The sequence below is a fragment of the Dama dama genome, chromosome 12 (genome assembly GCF_033118175.1).
Source record: "Dama dama isolate Ldn47 chromosome 12, ASM3311817v1, whole genome shotgun sequence".
Classification (NCBI taxonomy): domain Eukaryota; kingdom Metazoa; phylum Chordata; class Mammalia; order Artiodactyla; family Cervidae; genus Dama; species Dama dama.
In genome coordinates, this window is record NC_083692.1 from 18,340,087 (window position 1) to 18,362,919 (window position 22,833).

Below are 22,833 nucleotides of genomic sequence, written 5' to 3' on the forward strand. Positions count from 1 at the left end.
ACCAATTTTACTCTAAAGAAAACCTAGCAGAGCTTTTACATTTTAGAAGCTGTTTTCTCCCACATTAGATGTTATTTTGAAAAGAATAAGATATTCCAAACTGAGATCTTTAAGGTCAGAAAATTCTCTTTACTTTAAAAAAAAGTGTAAATACAAACAGATTTTATTCTTGGTTACCCTTTAAATCTCAGTTACAGGCACTCCTGCATATAGGAATTCTATGCTGACATTAGGAATATTCTCAAGATTGCTGAAACCAGGGGAGGCACCACTGTTTGTAACCAGGTACACTGGACAGTGAGGGGTGAGATTTGGACTGGTTATTTGTTGCAGGATGGCCTGCATAGGCAAACAAGAAACCAGAGTACTTAAAAATAAAAGATGTCCAAATCATGTTAAAATTTTTGGATGCCATCCAGCATCAATTAAAAGCATATTAAAGGACTTACCTGGTGGCAAAGTGGCTAAGAATCTATCTGCCAATGCAGGGGCCAAGGATTCGATCCCTGGTTTGGGAAGATTCCACATGCTGCGAAGCAACTAAAGCCGGAGCAGGACAACTACTGAGCCCATGTGCTGCACCTGAGGAACCTGCGTGCCGAGAGCCTGTGCTCTGCAACAACAGAAGTCACCGCAAGGTGAAGACCGTGCACTGAAAAGAAGAGTAGTCCCCGCTCACTGCAACTAGAGAAAGCCTGAGCACAGCAATGAACGCTCAGCGCAACCAAAAATAAATGAGCAATTTTTAAAAAACCTAATTAATCACTCTTCATTTCTTGACATATAACTTAAAGCGGAGAGAGAAAGAAAAGGAATGTCTGTGATCTAAACATAAGAGGCACTCTCTTACCTTCCCACCAGCATAGAAATCTGCATCTCTTTCCTCGTGTTACGATCCAGTCATATATCAATCTAAGGCCAGTGCACCTGTGCTCTAAACCCTAACATGTCAAGCCCTCTCAGGGACCTTGCTGACACTTTATCCCTTTCACCTCTCTGCCATCTTTTCATCTTTGCCACTAGAATTTAAACATATCTAAGTCCACTGTCCTAAAATAAACAAGAAACTTTGACCACTTCTTCCTCTTGCGAATATCCTTTCTCCCTCTTAATAGCCAAACTCCTATTTCCATCTCCTATTTCACTGGTTCCTCACTCACCCATGCATTCAACAGCCTACACATTGGAGAATCCACGCCCAAAACCAAACCCCATGTCAAAAATCCAACTCAATAAAGATCTAAATGTAAGACATGACACCATAAAACTCTTAGAAAAGAACATAGGTGAAACATTCTTTGACATAAATTGTAGCAATATTTTCTGAGATTACTCTCCCAGGGCAAAAGAAATAAAAGCAAAAATAAATAAATGGGACCTAATAAAACTTAAAAACTTTTGCACAGTAAACTATCAACAAAATAAATAGACAACCTATGAAATGGGAGAAAATATTGCAAAAGATGCAACTGATAAGGGCTTAATTTCCAAAACATGCAGACAGCTCATACAACTCAACAGCAGAGAAACAAACAACCCAATCAAAAGTGGACTGTTGTTGTTTAGTTGGTAAGTCGTGTCTGACTCTTATGCAACCCCATGGACTGTAGCCCGCCAGGCTCCCTTGTCCACAGGATTTCCTAGGCAAGAATACTGGAGTGGGTTGCCATTTCCTTCTCCAGGGGATCTTTCTGACCCAGGCATGGAATCTGTGTCTCCTGCATTGCAGGTGGATTCTTTACCACTGAGCCACCAAAATGGGCAGGGAAGCCCCAAAAATGGGCAGAAGACCTGATAAACATTTTTCCAAAGGAGACAAAGAGACAGACAACAGGCACATGAAAGACACTTAACATTGCTAATTTATTAGAGAAATGCAAATCAAAACTACAATGAGGTATCACCTCACACCAGATGGAATGGCTATCATCAAAAAGTCTACAAACAATAAATGCTGGAGAGGCTGTATAGAAAAGGGAACCATAATACACTGCAGGTGGGAATGTAAATTGGTTCAGCCACTATGGAAAACAGTATGTGCTGTGCTTAGCTGCTCAGTCATGTCTGATTCTTTGTGACCACATTGACTGCAGCCTACCAGTTTCCTTTGTCCATGGGGATTCTCCAGGCAAGAATACTGGAATGGGTTGCCATGCCCTCCTCCAGGGGATCTTCCCAACCCAGGGGCCAAACTCAGGTCTCCCGCACTGCAGGCAGATTATTTACTGACTGAGCTAGCAGGGAAGCCCCAAAATACTGGAGTGGGTAGTCTATCCCTTCTCCAGTGGATCTTCCTGACGCAAGAATCAAACTATGGTCTCCTGCACTGCAGGTGGATTCTTTACCAGATGAGCTACCAGGGAAGTCCATGGAAAACAGTATGGAGGTTCCTTAAAACACTAAAAATAGAGCTACCATATATCAGGAATCCCATTCCTCAGAATATATCCAGAAAGAAAACAAAAACTCTCATTCAAAAAGATACACGCACCTTAATGTTTACAGCAGCACTATTTATAATAGTCAAGACATGGAAGTAACCCCAGTGCCCATAATATATATGTGTGTGATCCAAGATTAATCAGTCATAAAAAATAAGAAATACTGTCATTTGCAGCAACATGGATGGACCTAGAGAATGTTATGCCAAGTGAAGTCAGAGAAAGACAAAAACTGTACGATAGCACTCATTTGTGGAATCTAAAAAATAATGCAAATGAATCTATATACAAAACAGAAACAGACTCACAGACATAGAAGACAAACCTGTGGCTACCACCAAAGGGGAGGGAGGGAGGGGGAAACTAGGAGTCTGTGATTAACAGATACAAACTACTACATAAAAGAGATAAGAAACAAGGATTTACAGTATGGCACATGAAACTAAACAGTATAATAACCTACAATGAAATATACTCTGAAAAAAAAAAACAAAACCTGGAATCACTATTAGTTTTGGTACACCCAAAACTAATACAAACTGTATCAATTATACTTCAAATAAAAAAAAATAACAAACTCCTTGTCTTCCCTTACAAACTTGTTCCTCCACTGCTGTTCTTTCTAAAAAACCTTTAGTGACGGATTGTAGAATCCTTTTGTCTCATTCTCAGAAAAGACTTCCTTCTCTGATCACCCCTTACAGATCAGAAGAGGTCTCACAGAGATTTGTTGTTATGGAAACTTATACTTCACAACACTCATCACAACCCTCTCACTACAGATTATTTCTGTAACTGTCTGATGTATGTCTTCCTCATGACTGTTTTGCTTACTGATGCAGCCTCAATTTTTATCACAGTGATTGGCTCATTTTAGTTACTTTAAATTACTTTTGTTGAAGAGACCCTTAAGAGAAGAGGGGAAAAAATTCAGACTGACAGATCAGTCCTTAGTGAGGTGTAATTCATATAGAATGAACTGCACATACTTGAAGTGTCCAGTCTGGTAAGATTTTCTTTTTAACATATTTGGCTGCGTCGGGTCTTAGCTGCAGCGCATGGACGCTGGCTCTAGGGCTCAGTGGTTGCAGCACGCAGGCTCTCTAGTTGTGACAGGCATCAAGTTTGGAAGGGAAGACAAATGTTTTCACCACTACTGAGGCAAACCCTTCTGAGTCCTATGACTAATGAGAATTTTGCAGTTTGGTTGGCGGGAGCAGGCACTATTACTGGCCCTGTGGTGCCAGCCAGTGTTCCTTCCTGTAATCCTTTCAAGGGGCTCTCTCCTCAGCCTCAAGAATAACAGCTTCGTCGCTAGACTGCACTGGCGAGTACTCAGCTGATGACTGGAGCAGAACCCTCTGCGGGTCTCCAGGGTTCTCTCCAAGCTGCCCTTTCCCCTCTGGTACTCTGTCCTCTGACCTCTAGCTACCTTGGTCTCTCCAGACTCCTAGCTGTTTCTTCAACTCAGGGAGTCTGCTGCTCTCTGCCTGAGTTCCCCCTCCCAGCACTGCAGCCTGGAAACTCTCTCAAAACGGTAAACTGAGACAATCACAGCGCAGACCTCCTTTACTTCCGAACTCTCAGGGATCTTTTATTGCCTGACTAACAGTGTGCTAAAAACCACTGGTCATATCTTTTGTAGTTTTTTAAAAAACTGTCTCAGGTGAGAAGGTGAATCTAGTCCCTGATACTCCATCTCAGCCAAAAGCAAAAATCCTTCCATTGTTGTCTTCGTGCCACTGACTTACACGCTCAGAGGAGAAATCTAGGAGTCATCCTTGACACCCTCTCCCTCCCCACCTCTGCTGATCTTCTATAGCCAATCAATCAAGACTCACTCTTTGTCCTAAATGGCTCTCAAATTCAAGGACATTGCTCCCTGTACACTATCAGCATCCTAGTTCGAGGCACCATGGTCTTTTTTCCCAATTTATTTGGCTATGTGGCATGTGGAATATTCATTGTATCAAGCAGGATCTTTCGTTGAAGTACATGGACTCCACCCACCGCGTGTGTCTCACGGGTTCCAGAGTGCACAGGTCAGTAGTTTGAGCACGAGTGGTTGGTTGCCCTGAGGCATGCAGGATCTTTGACCCATGGTCAAACCTGCATCCCTTCCATTGCAAGGCAGATTCTCAGCCACTGGACCATGCCGGAAGTCCCAGCACCACAGTCTATAGACTGCTGCAACGATCTCCTACTCGGTCTCCCTAGTTCTTCTCACATCCCGCTTCAGACCAGTCTCTACACAGCCAAATCCTGAATATTCCTTGCCTATGCCCTCCATTGACTTGTCAGAGATCTTAGAATATCGTCCAATATCCTTAATATAACCAAGAAGTCTTACACGACTCAGTCTTTTTTTTTTTTAATATTTATTTATTTATTTGGCTGCTCTGGGTCTTAGCTGTGGCATGTGGGATCCAGTTCCCTGATCAGGGATCAAGCCTGGGCCCCCTGCATTGGGAGCTCAAAGTCTTAGCCACTGGACCACCAGGGAAGTCCCCATGATTCAGCCTTTGTCAAGAATTAAATACTATGCCTTAAAATACTGAATTTAAATGCTATAATGTTCTGAGAGGTCTTTTAGTCCAACAACTTCATTTTTCAACTGAAGAAACTGATGATCAATGTCACAGAGCTAAATTCCTGATAAAGGTGCACTAGGCAACAATAAAATTTAAGATTTAGTGACAGCTTTCTAGGTGTCAAATATCATGCTATGCATTTTTAAAAACTGAATCGAATCTGCATTTTTTAAAGTGAGTTTTCAAAGTGTACAATTCAATGGCATTTAGTATATTCACAGTATTTTTTCAACTACCACCTATATAAGTTACAAAACATTTTCATCACCCACCAAAAAATCCTTTACCCATTACTCAGATAGCCCCCATTTCCCTCTCTCTCTTGCCCCTGGCAATCACCAATCTCCCTTCTGTCTCTATGAATTTACATACCTAGGATGGTTCATATAAATGGAATAATATGTGATCTTTTGTGTCTGGCTTCCTTTATTTAGTATAATGTTTTTGAGATTCACCCATGTTGTGAGAGTTGGACCATAAAGAAGGCTGAGCACCAAAGAACTGATGCTTTTGAACTGTGGTGCTGGAGAAGACTCTTGAGAGTCCCCTGGACAGCAAGGAGATCAAACTAGTCAATCCCAGAGGAAATCAACCCTGAATATTCACTGGAAGGACTGATGCTGAAGCTCTAACACTTTGGCCACCTGATACAAAGAGCTGACTCGCTGGAAAAGGGGACAAGAAGGAGGGGACTTAGGTATACCTATGGCTGATTCATATTGATGTTTGGCAGAAACCAACACAATACTATGAAGCAATTATCCTTCAGTTAAAAATTAAAAAATTTAATTTAAAAAAGAGAAATCTAACTTGCCTCCCATGTTACCACTTTTCTTTATTACCACCCCATTGTCTACCATGTTGGCAAAGTAAGTCTTTTAAGAAAATACATATGATTTATACACTTACTATGCTTAAAATTCCTCATATGCTGCCCATGATGGTAATAACAGCTTTTAAGCACTTACTAAGTACTCATATACTATGCTAAGATTTTATAAATAATATTGTATTAAATCATCAAAACAATATTCTAAGGTAACATTTCAAAGTGAATGGTCAGGAAAACCCTGAGGATCCTGGGGATCACTAAGCCCCTTTCAGAGGGTCCATGAGTTCAAAACTACATGTATGATACTAAGATGGCTTTTTCACTTATTCTCTCAGAAGTGAACACTGAAGTTATCTACAGCCTACCTAACAAAAGGTATCATAACATAGTGAAAGAAGCAGCAGATATGAAAACTTAGCTCTTTATCAATCCAAACATTAAGGGTATTTGAAAAATGTAAAAACTGCCACTCTTATCAATATTTTTTGTTTGGCAAATAGTTACCCTTCATAAAATTATTTATATTAACATGTAATGGGTTTATTCCTATTTTTAAACTATTAAGTATTTTTAAATTTGTTTTAAATTCTGAATTAAATTCAGAAATTAAATATACATAAAATACACATATAATCCACATAAACAAGAGCTTTCGGGGATCAACATTAACTTCTAAGAGTGCAAAGGAGTCCTGACACCAAAAAGTTTGAGAACCACTATTCTAAGATTTTCATCTCCATTTCACAAATGAAGAAATTAGGGCTAAGAAAGTCAAGTTACTTGCCTAAGTGATAGATCGAGATTCATAATAAGGCTGTAATAAAGCTTCCAGAACCCAAGCTCTTAATTACTATTTTCTCCTTTCCTATTAATATTAGCTATTTATCACCTGGCTCCTATCCACTTATCTTCAGGTAATTATTCTTTCCCTTATGTTATCTTCAGGTCATCAATCTCCCCACTAGCCTGAGTTTCAACAGACAGAGGTATTTCTTAAGCTATACTGCAATTCCTGTAAGCTAATATACTACAAGATTCAAAAATTGGAATCAAGATTGCTGGGAGAAATATCAATAACCTCAGATACACAGATGACACCACACTTATGGCAGAAAGCAAATTATAACTAAAGAGCCTCTTGATGAAAGTAAAACAGGAGGGTGAAAAAGCTGGCTTAAAGCTCAACATTCAAAAAACTAAGATCATGGCATCCAGTCCCATCACTTCATGGCAAATAGATGGGGAAACAATGGAAACAGTGACAGACTTTATTTTTTGGGGCTCCAAAAATCACTGCAGATGGTGACTGCAGCCATGAAATTAAAAGACACCTGCTCCTTGGAAGGAAAGCTATAACCAACCTAGACAGCATATTAAAAAGCAGAGACATTACTTCACCAACAAAGGTCCATCTAGTCAAAGCTATGGTTGTTCCAGTAGTCAAGTATGGATGTGAGAGCTGGACTATAAAGAAAGCTGAATGCCAAAGAATTGATACTTTTGAACTGTGGTGTTGGAGAAGACTCTTGAGAGTCCCTTAAACTGCAAGGAGATCAAACCAGTCCATCCTAAAGGAAATCAGTCCTGAATATTCACTGGAAGGACTGATGCTGAAGCTGAAACTCCAACAATACTCTGGCCACCTGATGAGAAGAAGTGACTCAGTGGAAAAGAGCCCAATGCTGGGAAAGATCGAAGGTGGGAGGAGAAGGGGACGACAGAGGATGAGATGGTTGGGTGGCATCACCAACTTGATGGAGTTTGAGCAAGCTCTGGGAGTTGGTGATGGACAGGGAAGCCTGGTGTGCTGCAGTCTACGGGGTCGCAAACAGTCGGACACAAGTCAGCAACTGAACTGAACTGAATATACTATAACAAGGTAGTATACTCTTCCAAAGCTTTCTTTAAACCAGACAAACAAGTTTTGCATCCTACCAATTTATAGATGAGATATAATTCCTTGGTTCTGGCACCTTCAGAGTCTTGTCTTAAAAACAAGTATCCCAAAATGTCCACTGATACCAACAATTAACTAGTCTTCCAGTGGACATGTTTTGAATCATGAAATCCATCCATAAAGTCACTGCTCACATGTACATTAGGTACAATGTACTCATTTCTACAAAGCATCTATGAACCGAAAAAGAAAAACCATGCTAAACAGTAAGCCACTAAAGATCATGTACAGTGCTAAAGCTGATTTCCTAAACCATCACAGCAAAGATGCCCAAACAAGCTCTTTTTCCTCGGGTATTTTCTTCTTCATGCTGCCTTTCCTTCCTAGTTGACTGGGGAAGTGAACACATTGATTTTCACAAGATGTAGCTCCAGTCCCCACAAAGTTGCCTCTTTTTTTTTTTTAATGCCTAAAACTATTCCTCAAAAGAAGCCTATCTAGCAGGCTCAACTGTTTCTAAACATAATCCACTGCACAAAGTGGATTTCTCACTCCAGGGCAAATTGTTAGGTCTATAAGCACAGCACTTAACTAAGTCATTAATAATCCATCTGAAATCAATGGCTCCAGGGTAATTCCCTGCGGTTTTCCCATCCCATCCAAACAACTTTTCTCTGTTCTAACAATTCTCTATTGCTTAGATCTTCTGTTTCCATTTTATATTACTCTGTATTTCTTAGACCACTAGCCATATTGGTGTCCAAACACACACAAAAAGGTCTGTCCTCTATTGTTATAATTAAGGGATGGAAATTTTAATAACTAATACGAAACTAGGAAAGTTATGACCTACCAAGACCAACCTAGACAGCATATTAAAAAGCAGAGACATTACTTTGCCAACAAAGGTCCATCTAGTGAAGACTATGGTTTTTCCAGTAGTCATGTATGGATGTGAGAGTTGGACTATAAAGAAAGCTGAGTGCCGAAGAACTGATGCTTTTGAACTGTGGTGTTGGAGAAGACTCTTGAGAGTCCCTTGGACTGCCAGGCAATCCAACCAATCCATCCTAAAGGAAATCAGTCCTGAATACTCATTGGAAGGACTGATGTTGAAGCTGAAAGTCCAATACTTTGGCCACCTGATGCAAAGAGCTGACTCACTTGAAAAGACCCTGATGCTGGCAAAGATTGAAGGAGGGAGAAGGGGATGACAGAGGATGAGATGGTTGGATGGCATCACCGACACAATGGACGTGAGTTTGAGTAAATTCCAGGAGCTAGTGATGAACAGGGAGGCATGGCATGCTGCAGTCCATGGGGTTGCAAAGAGTCAGACACAACTGAGCAACTGAACTGAACACGAAACTAAAATCTTCCTTATTCTTTCTATTCCTATTCTAAAATAATTATATGTATCAACTGTGTTATTAGCTCATTATGCAACTTCTTTCCGCATGTAATGCCCAAGTTAGTCAACAAAGAAAACAGTTAAAGATGCTTTGACAGGCCTTAGTGGTCTAGTAGTTAAGACTTCATGCTCCCAAGGCAGGGGGCACAGGTTCATTCCCTGGTAGGGGAACCAAGAGCCCAGATACCACACAGTGGGGGGGAGGGGAAAGTGCTTTGGCTTTTCTAGGAAAGTAGTTTCCAAGGATTTGCAAATGACAAATGGTAATATACACAAAAATGCATCACTCAACAAGGGTGTCAGAAAAGTTATACATCAAATCAGGAAATCAGTGAGTTGAGGAAAACATACCTTCTTTGTCTCAATTTCAATTTTTTCGTTCAATACCAATAATGATATTCTGATACTCCCATGGAGAAGTGGGAGAAGAAATCAATCACCCCAAATTACGGAAGTAATTTACTATTTATTTCGAAAATACTACAGCTGTGACATTATCACAACCTAAATTAAAATGACAGGGGCAGCATTAACACCAAAGGAAAATATTGCCAAACTAAAATTCAAAAACAGCAAATGACTGCTAAAGACAATGACATGCATGTCATAATCAAAATGTTGAGCAAAAGCTAGCCACAAAAGAGTATATAGTTGGTGATTCCACTTAAAGTTCAAAAACAAGCAAAACTCTTTTATATTGTAAATCATAACAGTGCTTGACTTTGAGCCAAGGGCAGGTAGTGACTGAGAGGGGCATGAGGAGGTATTATATATTGGAAAGGTTCTATTTTTTTATCTGTTCAAGGTCACAGTTATATGGGAGTGTTGTTTTATGAAAATTCATTGAGCTGTACATAATCTGTGTACATTTCTCCATGTATACCTTCCATTTTAAAAAATGTATTCAAGAACAAAAAATGATAGAACAGTGGAATATTTTCATATCCTGAATCTAAAGTCTCATTTTAGTTCTTTTTGTATTCAATATCCGAAACTTTAACCTGTCAAATTCAACTATTCTCTCAAAGGATTTCTTCACTATTATCCAACCAATTTTAAATGTATTCTCCTATAACAGAGTCAATCAAATATAACAGTTCTTCCTTTAAAAATACCGTTCTTTTTTCTATTATATTTCTCAAATCTTTTTCAGTTACACCAAACATTGGTAGCTTTGGCCAAGCTTTTAATTTAGACTTAATGGTTAGAGATTAAGACTTCTAGGTACCACAAAGTTATTATTTTTCTAGACCTCCCACAACAAAGTACTCTATTATCACCTACAAATTCTCATGTAGTATCACCATCCTCCCAGGTCATATTTCCAACACAAAACAGTGTTGAGAATTAAGAAAAAAAGAAAAGGAACTGATATTACATTAAAAAAAAAACACCACTCTTCATTTTGTTGAAATCTCTAGAGCATCAAAAATGAAACAAATAAGAGAGTCAAACAAAAATATCAGAAAATGTCAGTTTACTTCCCCAGGAGCAGAAACAGTCATTCTTATACCCAAAGCCTGGAAAGAAACTCAACTTGCATGCATACCTAATAACTGCAATTATTCAGTTTTTCTCTCCTCTTTGTCATAACAAAACCATATACAGTATTCCAAGCCAAAGGGGGAAAAAAATTATCAGGCCCATTTACTTCTCAAACAGCTGCACTTCCATTTAGACTAATACACACTCTACATGGGGCTTTGCTCCCATTGAGTAGCTTATGACTTGAGTTTGGTTCTTCAGCTACAAAGAAGAAAGGCTGAAAACATAAAGCTGAACAAAATCTTGGCCAATGTTTGCTTATGAAAAGATGCCTCTTTCACAAACTGAATCATCTCTTGCCCCTGACTCAAGAGCTTATCACTCCTTTTGTTACCCAACTTCTACTTATGGAAGGCCATGGTTAGGATGGGAAATGAAGTATTAATATCATTACCTTTCACTTTGCTATTCATCACTTGCTTAGAATGATCAATTTTTCTTAATGGATCTAGTAATTTTTATTTAGAAAGCAAAGAACTCTTTTCTTTAATGGAAAAGAGGTTAAAATTTTAACTGTGCAGGAAATTAAGATCTTTCAAGTAACTATAATTTTGTTTCTAGAATGGCACATAATTTTTCTTTATTTTTCAAGATAGCTTTTCCCCACTCAGAACAGAATGTGGTCACTGTTGATGATTTAGAAAACTTTAAAAAATCACTCAAGATAGCCATTAAAACATACAAGTATTAATTTCTCATTTAAATTTTCTTTAAATTTAAATTTGCTTTCTTCTCTGCAATCACCCTCTGTGGGTTTTTTTTTTTCAGTCTAACGTTATTGAGATTTTTGATGGCTAAGTTGAAGACATCTCTCAGTAAATTTCACATTACACTTGAAAATATGTGAGCTATTTTCAAATATCTTTTGATATTGATTTCTAACATAATCCAAGTGATAAGAGAACAGACTCTGTATGGTTTCAATACCTTTAGACTATGAAATTTTTGCACCTTGTTTTAAGTCACTGGCTATGTTCCAGTGCCTTTTAGTTTACAGTCTATGGGAACTTGAATACAATTTGTATCCTACTGTTGTGTGAAAATTGTATAAATCTTAATTATGTTGAATTGGTTCACAGTGCTTTTCAGGTATACTATATTCTTCTGCTTCTCTGTATATTCATTCTATTAATTTTGACAGTTTGATATTAAAATTCCAACCAAAAATCTTAATTTATCTACTTAAAAAACGACTGTAATATATAGTGGAACTAACGTAACTTTGTTCTGTATTTTCCAAGTCTCCCGTAAGGTGTTATCATACTTTCATAATTTAAAAGATAAAAATAAAAAAAAATACTAGTATTTTTCCTTCCAGTCATGTCTACACCCATGCTCTTAAAACAAAAGGGAAAAAAAGAAGGAAAAAAACTGCTGACTTTGTGTTCTGCAACTTTTCACTTGCATTTTCACTTGCAATTATCTTTACATATCATGAGCATTTTTCTGTCCTTAAATGCTCTTTATGGCTTTAACATGATTTTTACTGGCTACATTGTCATCTACTGTACAAATATGGAATACAGTATCGACTGTACTTGGTTATTCCCTGCTAAACTTTAAATTCTTTGACTATGTACATCCCCTTACCTATCACACATTTTGTAGAACTATGCAGAATACTACTTTGAAACCAACCTCAAAAAAATTCATTTAAGCCCTGCCTGCTTACCTCTATCTTTCCCTTCCCCACCCCAAAGTCAGAAGAGAATAAAACACCACAAGCATTTTATGGTAAAATCCTCTTTGTGTGTAAAACCACTGCAGAGGCAATGTTGGGTTTATGAAATAACTTGACTAATGGATAAAAGATATGAATGTTTATAAGCCTTAAAGGTAATTTGAGGCTTTGTGTATCCTAATTTGTTAACCAAGGGAAAAATGAGAAATAATGGCATGTATTTTTCCCCATTATCATAAAACATTTTTAAAAACAAAATACTTAAGGCTAAATTGACAATTTCTAATTATGAGGAATATCTCTGATCCCTTCAAAGTGGGATTTCTGGATTTTATACTGTATTACTACCTAAATAGGATGAAATGCTAATGACTATGGCGAGATGGTATGGTAATGCAGAAAACAAAGATAAGTTTCATTTGGTATTTGAAAAATGCAGATTACAATACTGCCCATAAAGTGCTTTTGAATCGAGTTTGCTAGCTTAATTTTTCACGTTAAAATAATTTAAATTTATATTTTCTTCAATTTCTAGTCCTTGTTAATGGAGAGCATCAAGAAACACGAAAAAGTTCATTATCACAAGTGAAGAAAAATAAACATTAACACAAGGTATTAATATTCTGCCTATAAAGTTGGCAATGATTTTTTAAAAATGTAATATTTGGTGTTAGCAAGGGGGTAGGGGTAGGAAACACTTTTCTGGAAGACAATGTGGCAGTATACTTCCCTCTTAATTAGAGATCCCATAGATCTCCAACTACATGTAAAATGCAATCTTCACTCACAGGAAGACTTAACCCTGATGCAGATACAATAAAAACTTTGCTATTAATTAATAGATGCATCAATTAATTTCCTGGGCTCCAAAATCACTGTGAATAGTGATTGCAGCCATGAAATTAAAAGATGCTTGCTCCTTGGAAGGAAAGTTATGACAAACCTAGACAGTGTATTAAAAAGCAGAGACATCACTTTGCTGACAAAGGTTCGTAGTCAAAGCTATGGTTTTTCCAGAAGTCATGTACAGATGTGAGAGCTGGACCATAAGGAAGGCTGAGTGCCAAAGAATGAATGCTTTTGAACTGTGGTGCTGGAGAAGACTGTTGAGAGTCCCTTGGACCGCAAGGAGATCAAACCAGTCAATCCTAAAGGAAATCAACCCTGAATATTCACTGGAAGGACTGATGCTGAAGCTGAAGCTCCAATACCTTGGCCACCTGATGCGAAGAGCTGACTCACTGGAAAAGACTCTGACGCTAGGAAAGACTGAAGACAAAAGGAAAGGGGGCAGCAGAGGATGAGATGATTAGATAGCATCATCGATTCAATGGACATGAATCTGAGCAAACTCTGGGAGATAGTGAAGGACAGGGAAGTATGACATGCTGCAAATCCATGGGTCTGCAAAGAGTCAGACACAACTTAGTGACTGAAAAACAACAACAAAATAGATACATCAAGACCAAATATTTTGGGCCAATTGCCATTATTTAAGTTTAAGCTATTGATATTTTTTTCCAGTTAACAAAGATTTGGATGTCTACCATATACAAAGAACATAACAGTTTCCTTCATAGCTCTAGGTAGCTACTGAATGGAAAAGCACTATTATGCAAGAAAACTATGCGAAAGTAATCTATTCAATTGAGTGGTGTAATGATCTGCCAAAGGTTACAGAGACCCCCAAAGCCCATTTCTGAAATTATGGATATCTTATTTCACACATGCATTTCACTGAAAAAACAAATAACTAAAATGTTACTTATTACCTAAATGATGTGCCTAAACTAGGCAAAAGCATTGTTTTCATCCTATTAGTAACACTAACCTATACAAATGGCTTTTACTTATTTCTTAAACAATTAAGATGCCCACCTACTAAGTGAAAGTGAAAGTGAAGTTGCTCAGTCGTGTCCAACTCTTTGCGACCCCATGGACTGTAACCTACCAGGTTCCTCTGTCCATGGGATTTTCCAGGCAAGAGTACTAGAGTGGGTTGCCATTTCCTTCTCCAGGGATCTTCCCGACCCAGGGATCAAACTCAGGTCTCCCACATTGTAGGCAGACACTTCACCCTCTGAGCTACCAGGGAAGTCCACCTACTAAGGAATACATAGTTTAACCAAATCTTTCTTCTCTTTCTGACTTTCCTGTCCTTAAGCAGGCTCAAAACATCATGGTAAACTCTAATTACAGTTTACTCCCCAAGATTCATCGAGACAGTTTACCCATCTAGTACTGAAAATGATACGCCTAAAACATCTACTGTCGGTACGCTTCTTTCCATTAGCACTGCCACCATTCACTCAAGCCCTCAGTCCTTCTTGCTGGACTCACGGTCCTTCTAGCGTCCAGCCTCCTGTCTCTACCATTACGTTCTATCCTACGCATGATGCCTCTTAAAGGCGCATGACTTCCCTACTCAGAAATCTTCAGTGGTAGAATTTTTAATGACGCAGAAAAATGCTTAAGATAGAAAGAATGGGAGGGGGAGCACAGGCAAAAACTACATACCATACATACATTATAGCCTCAGTTACGTTAAAAAGCATGCCTGTGTATACATATGGGTCCAAGTAGAAATGTAAACACACATCCCTACACAAATAGAAAAGGGAGGGCCAGGACTAGGAAACACATCAACAGTGGCCATCTCTTACTGGTAAGGCTATGGTTATTTTTACTTTCTTCTTTATCTTTACAGTAAACAAATTTGTGATAAACGATCTTTTAGTAAATAAAGTATCTCTACAAACCATCTATAACAAAAATTAGTTAACGTTAACAGTCATTAAAATACTTTTTAAAGAACATTTCACACACTCCCCATTACCTATATGAGTCTAATTCCTCATCCCTCCGTACAGCTCCTATTTCCCTCCATTTAGTTCTTATGAGCCCTAATATAACCTGGGCTTCTTAAAGACCGCATTAAATCACTCACACTGTTCCTTGAGCATAACTGTTCTTTCAAACTCTGCTTGCTCTAGATGTTCATTCCACCTGGAATATGGTCCGTTTCCATTTCCACATCAAAAACCTGTGTTCTTTAAAAAGTTTATCTACAGTGATCCAAAAATAGTAAGTACTACCACACCCCTTTCCCTGGTCCACAGCAGACCATACTAATGGACTTCTCTGAATCAAGACTCCTCAAAATTCTCAGTCCAACAGCCCTAGGAAATCCTCACTAATCAATCTGTGTTGAAAAACAATACGAAACTTATCTGCCATTTCTGTAGCAGTCAAATGTAACTGCCACTTCTCCCCCATCCCCAGAGTTCTCAGTACTCTTACAGAGCTTATCTCCTCTACCTTCCATTAAGAATCATTTACTTAACTGTCTTATCTCCGTTTTCTAGATTTTAATCTGTACAAGGGCAGTAATTATGTCTTGTTCATCTTCATATCCCCTACAGAGCTTTGTAGGAAGTAGGCACTCAAACAGTTGCTTAATTGAACACTTTCTTCTTTTGCTATTATCTCATCACTCAAAATGGCTAAGCACTTGAAAACTTTATTTTAAAACAAACTCTCCTTGAAAATCTAGGTTTATTTAATCAATTTTAGTTAATATTCCTACTTTAATAAAGCACTGTCTGATACTACTTGATAAGCAGGAGAGTTTAAGGACAGAACAAGACAATCTGAGATGAGAGAGCCGAAGCCATTCTGAGGGTCTTAGACCCAGGTATGGAAGTTACTGAATTAAATCACCACATTTTTGGTTTTTTCTACCAACTTCCTTAATCATAAGCAAAATGTTATTTCTGACAGCAGGGAAACTGAGCATCAAAAATACACACTGCTTAAGAAAGGAATATTTTTTAAAATACGGAGAGATGAAAAGGAAAAACAAAAAGCTAAAACTCAAGTAAGGCATCAACAAAGTTAGGCAAGTAGTCCAGTAAAGTCATAAGAATTTGTATCTCAATCAGAAACCCAGTTCAAGAGATATGGGTAGAGAAAAAGCCAGAAGTACAGTAAGACTCATGCTGCCATCTAGAGGTTAAAGGCTGGTGAAAAATCATTTTTCTCCTTAATCAATCAAGTACAATTAATTTAATTTTTAACTATTATAGGTAGAATAATAAAGTACAGGAATTATAAAGTAAGCCTGATATCAGGCCACAAAGAAGACCATCCAGGGTATAAGAATCTCAGTTATTCTCTCCCTGCTCTTCTTCATGGATTAAAATAAGTAATTAACAAAGGAAACTTCTTTTTCGATGATCCAAAGGATGCTGGCAATTTGATTTCTGGCTCCTCTGCCTTTTCTAAATCCAGCTTGAACTTCTGGAAGTTCACGGTTCACACACTGTTGAAGCCTGATTTGGAGAATTTTGAGCATTACTTTGCTAGCATGTGAGATAAGTGCAATTGTGTGGTAGTTTGAACATTCCTCAAGAGATGGGAATACCAGACCACCTTACCGGCCTTCCGAGAAATCTGTATGCAGGTCAAGAAGCAACAGTTAGAACTGGACAGGGAACAACAGACTGGTTCCAAATTGGGAAAGGAGTACGTCAAGGCTGTATATTGTTACTATGCTTATTTAACTTACATGCAGAGTACATCATTCGAAATGCCGGGCTGGATGAAGCACAAGCTGGAATCAAGATTGCCAGGAGAAATATCAATAACCTCAGATACGCAGATGACACCACCCTTATGGCAGAAAGTGAAGAAGAACTGAAGAGTCTCTTGATGAACGTGAAAGAGGAGAGTGAAGAAGCTGGCTTAAAACTCAACATTCAAAAAATGAAGATCATGGCATCCAGTCCTATCACTTCATGGCAAGCAGATGGGGAAAATGTGGAAACTGTCAGATTTCATTTTCTTTGCCTCCAAAATCACTGCAGACGGTGACTGCAGCCGTGAAATTAAAAGACACTTGCTCGTTGGAAGAAAAACTATGACAAACCTAGACAGTGTATTAAAAAGCAGAGACATCATTTTGCCCACAAAGGTCCATATAGTCAAAGATATGGTTTTTCCAACAGTCATGTATGGATGTCAGAGTTGGACTCTAAAGAAGGCTGAGTGTCGAAGAATTGGTGCTTTTGAACTGTGGTGCTGGAGAACACTCTTGAGAGTCCCTTGGATAACAAGGAGATCAAACCAGTCAATCCTAAAGGAAATCAACCTTAAATATTCATTGGAAGGACTGGTGATGAAGCTGAAGCTCCAATACCTTGGCCACATGATGCAAAGAGTTGACTCATTGGAAAAGACCCTGATGGCATCACTGACTCAGTGACATTAGTTTGAGCAAACTCCAGGAGATAGTAAAGGGCAGGGAAGCCTGGCGTGCTGCAGTTCATGAGTCGGACACGACTCAGCGACTGAACAACAACAACAACCACAGGAAGAATCCTTCCTGAAATAGCTAAATGAACATACAGGATGAGCAGAAGCAACTACTTGTATCAAAATAAGCTAAATTTCTTAAAGCTTTTTAGACAGTAATATACTCAATGTGGTCTTCTTTACTTAACAAGTTTTTAGCCAATCTTTCCTCTATAGTACAAGGTAATTTCAAACCAGTACAAGTAAATGAATATAAATCAAACTGAGATTTTTATTAAATGGTTTATGGTGAAGTGTAATTAAGAACAAATGCATCAAATTCAACCTCTTCATGATAAAAACACTCCATAAACTAAGAATAAAAGATAACATCCTCAGGGAATTCCCTAGCAGTCTAATGTTTAGGACTCTACGATTCTGCCAAGGGCCTGGGTTCAATCGCTGCTCAGGGAACTAAGATCCTAGAAGCTGAATGATGTGTCCTCTCCAGCACCCTGCCTCCCAAAAAAGATAACATCCTCAACCTGACGAAGGGCATGTACAAAAACTCAATATCATATTTAATGTTTTCTCCCTAAGATCAAGAGGAAGACAAGGATGTCCACTCTTGCCACTTCTATTCAACACCATACTGGAATTTCTAGCCAGGGCATTAAATAAAAATGAAATAAGAAAGGAAAGAAAAGGAAGGAGTGAAGAAAGAGAGAAAGAAAAGTCATCCAGATTGGAAATGAAGAAGTAAAATATCTCTATTTGCATATGACATTTCTGTATATAGAAAATCTTAAGTAATCTGCTAAAATACAATTAGAACTTATAAATAAGTTCGGTAAAGTTGCAGGATATAATATCAATATACAAAAATTGATTGTATTTCTCTACAGCAGCAATGTGCAAACTGAAAATCAAATTAGAAAAACAATTCCATTTATAATAGCATCAAAAATTTAAAACACTTAGGATTAAATTTTAACAAACGAAGTGTAACACTTATACTTTGCAAACTACAAAATATTGTTTAAAGAAATGAAAGGAGACTTGAATAAACAAAAAGATATACCACATTCATGAACAACTTTAATTTCATTAAGATGGGAATACTCTCCCTGAAACTGATCTACAGATTCAGTGCAATTCCTATTCAAATGTCATCTGACCTCTTGGCAACAACTGACAAGTTAAAATTCCTATGGAAATTCATGAGACCCAGAATATTAAAAAAAAAAAAAAAGAAGAAGAAAAATCTTGAAACAGAAAAAGTTGGAAAACTCACAAATCCAAATTTCAAAACTTATTACAAAGTTACAGTAATCAAAACAGTGAGGTACTACTGTAAGTATAGATATGCAAGTCAGTAGAATAGAACTGAGAGTCCAGAAATAAAACTTCATGTTTATGGTCAATTGATTTTTGACAAAAATGCCAATACAATTCAGTGGGAAAGGAACAGTCTTTTCAACAAATGGTGCTGAAACAACTGGATATCCATACTCAAAAGAATTAATTTGCATCCCTACCCTTATACCATATATAAAAAATTAACTTAAAATGGATCAAATACCTAACCATAAAAGCTAAAGACTAAAACTCTTAGAAGAAAACATAGGTATAAATCTTTATAGTTAGGCAATAGTTTCTTAGGTATGACATCAAAATACAATCAACAAAAGAAATAACTGATAAATTGGACTTCATTAAAATTAAACTTCTGTGTCTCAAAGAATACCATAAGAAAGTAAGAAGATAACCCACAAACTGTAAGAAAACCTTCTACAAATTACATATCAAAAAAGCAACCTGCTTCTAGAATACATAAAGAACTCTTAAAACTCAATAATTAAAAAAAAAAAAAAAAACAAATAATTCAAATTTTAACTGGGCAAAGGACCTGAATATAGTTCTCTAAAAAAGACATACAACTAGTCAATAGGTACATGAAAACATGCTCAATATCACTAGTTATTAGGGAAAAGGCAAATCCAAACCACAGTGAAATACCACTCTTCATAATACATCCACTAGGACGGATTTTGTAATAATTTTTAAAAAACAAACAGTAAGTATTGGCAAGGTGTTGAGAAATTGGAACCTTCATACACTGCTGATGGGAATGTAAAATTGTGCAGCCAGTATGGAAAATATTCTGACAGTTCCTCAAAAGATTAGATATAGAGTTACCATATGACCCAGAAATTCCATTCCTAGTCATAAACTAAAGAGGATGAAAACATATGTCCACACAAAAACTAGTACATGAGTGTTCACAGCAGCATTATTCATACTAGCCAGATAAAGGAAATAACCCAAATGTCCACTAACTAGTGGATAAATATAATGTAAATAACTAGTAGATAAATACACCTTTACAGTAGAATATTATTCAATTCTAAAATGAAGTCTTGATACATGCTACAACACAGATGAACACTGAAAATACTATAAGTGAAAGAAACCAGTCACAAGAGACCACATAATATGATTTCATTTATATGACATGTCTACACAAGAAATTCAGAGACAGGAAGTATACTAGTAGTGGCCTAGGCCTATGGAGTTTAGGGGAAAATGAGGAGTGACTGCTAACGAGTACAGGATTTCTTTGAGAGGTGATGAAAATGTTTTAAAATTGATTGTGGTAATGGCTGTACATCTCTGAAAATACTAAAAATCACTGAATTGTACACTATAAATAAGTGGATTATAGGGTATGTGAATTACAGCTCAGTAAAGCTGTCATAAAAAAAAGGAAAGGGAAGAAATGAATCAGAACTCCAAGCTTTAGCTCTAGTTTCAAATGGCACGATCTGCTGCTTTCCCAATCTTCACATTCCATTTAACATTATTTTGAATATCGCCAGCAAGCAGGTAATCCACATAATTACTAAAATGTTTGTAGCTTTCAAGGACAGGGGTAAATTTTTTTTAAAGGACAAAAACTGTTGAGAATCAATATTCAATAAGATTTACGTCAGTTCAATGGGTCTGAGGAATAAAACAAGAGATGTGCTGCTGCAACCTACATGAATAAATCATGACCACTGCCCAGGTCATAATAACACTGGAGTAGCGGTCAGGTAGAAGACAAAATCAAACCATTATTAACAAGTTTCACACTATATTTACTACGTGTGGTTGATCATCCACTGTCATAAGAGAAAAATTCCAGACATTATGAGATCTTCAAATGTTACTACTCATCATTAAAACACAAACTATCCAGAAAAAGAACAATTTCCAGAAGCTCCACTTTTTCAGTTTTAAGTGAATGGATTTCATTCATTTCATCGAAAGGCATCAAGGAGTTGATCATTCAGTCATCCAATCAGCAAATACATACTGCCATATGGACAGGTACTCTGTGGATTATGAAGACAGCTCCAAAATATGATTCTTATCTTCAAGAGTTACAATTAATCTAAGAGATAAGACACAAACCAGAAGTCTCCCAGAATGGTAAAAGTGACAAAAAAATGAAAAAAATGAACTGCTCTAGGAGCTATCTGGGAGGTCAGAAAAGTGAGTTCACTTTCTAGATCAAGTTTGAAAAGGAAAGGCTGATGAAAGAGGTAGATTCTGGCTAAATAATAAAGGACAAATAAAATTCCTACACTAGAAATAGGTCAGGGAGGGCTTCCTGAGAAAAGGAACCACATGAATCGAATTAAGAAGATGGGGGAAGTGTCCCAGGAAGAGAATTTCAAATGCAGACGATGCATGGTATTCTGTACGGGAGCAGTAAGAAGGCTAGACATTAGGCTCAGCCCAGAGTAAGAGGATTTTGAAAGCCATGTTAAGGAATCTGAATTTTATTGTATGGGTAATGAAACACTACTAATGACTGAAGAGTAAAGGACAAACAGAAAGCAAACGCTACTTTAGAAAAATTAACCTCATACTGGTGAACAAGATGGACTTATATGAAGTAGCTGAGACACAGGGAGGGCAGTTAGAAGGTGACTACAATAGTTTTGGTAAGACAAGAAGGACACAGAACTCAGATGGAAGTAACAGAAATGGAATTCTTCATACAGTAGAAGTAGTTTTTTATAATTCTATGTATTTCACAGGAATTTCACATAAATTAACTGCCCATATAAAGTCTGAGGGCCCCAATCATGAAAAGCCATAAATAACTATATAAAACATTACTGCATTCCAAAACCTGCACACCAGAAGGGTTATCTGAGATATAATCATGTACTAAATCAAGAGGCAGGGTTCATCTTCCAAAAGATACAATCTAGTTGCTATTAGCCCTAGAAGGTTCACATTTTTTCTATACTAACACTTAACAATGCTCCAGGGAAGAGACAAACAATCATGTTTTGAGGACACATTTTTTTTGCATTTTTTTTCTTTCCATCATCTTTATCAGTTACAGATATTTGCATGAAAACAGGATCACGGGTCCTTGGGGATTCATCAGTTCGTATTGCTTATTTTTCATCCATGTCATCCTCTCAATTAATGCAGGAAGGAGGATTGAGATATCGAAACACCAGATTAGGGTGTCAAGTAAACGTCAACCCCTAGAGTAGATGAATAATCTGTAAGGACAAAAAGAATCTTGTTTTTATGCAAATATCCCATACACAATAAAACAAAGAGGTTATAGCCAAGAAATCTACTACATATCAATGTGATTCTTACCAATTCTAAATTAAAAAACTATTTTCTGCATGTCAACTAATTATCATGATCAGGGAAAATGACAATCAGTAGCAAAGCACTGCTACAGAAATTGAAAGAAAGCTGTATTTTGAACTAGAAAATAATTTTGAGAAATCTCAGCTGTGCTCATAGAACATATCTGGCAGAAACAAGCATTTCTACTGCAGAATTTTGGTTCCCAGCTTAAGGTCACTGAGTTAGGTGACTTCAAACTCCTACCTCCAAAGCCTTAAGTTTTAGAAATAGAAATACTTAATTAATAATAATGATGATCTTAGCTGTGTGGAATAAAAACTGAAACAAACCACACCAAGTTTCTGTTTGTGTGGAAAGACATTAAAATAGATTTACTGATGCTCAGAGAACCAACTCATTATTCTAAAAACTGATCAAGAATCATTTATCCAGTAAGAACAGCATTCAAGGTAATAAATAATGAAGAGTTGGTTAA

The 22,833-nt window shown here is 37.3% G+C and overlaps 1 protein-coding gene across 15 annotated transcripts in view; it reads right to left on the reverse strand.

Moving 5' to 3' along the window:
- Positions 1 to 22,833, reverse strand: part of LIN52 (lin-52 DREAM MuvB core complex component) — a 109,188-nt gene that overhangs the window by 70,263 nt on the left and 16,092 nt on the right. For 2 of the 15 annotated variants that reach the window (XM_061156686.1, XM_061156676.1), the window contains exon 6: positions 21,502 to 22,258. The exons of the other annotated variants lie outside the window; for them this stretch is intronic. In XM_061156686.1, the coding sequence (XP_061012669.1) occupies positions 22,241 to 22,258 (18 nt within the window). In that variant the 3' untranslated portion in view covers positions 21,502 to 22,240. Of the gene's footprint in view, positions 1 to 21,501; positions 22,259 to 22,833 lie in introns of those variants that run through there. 15 annotated transcript variants of the gene reach the window in all.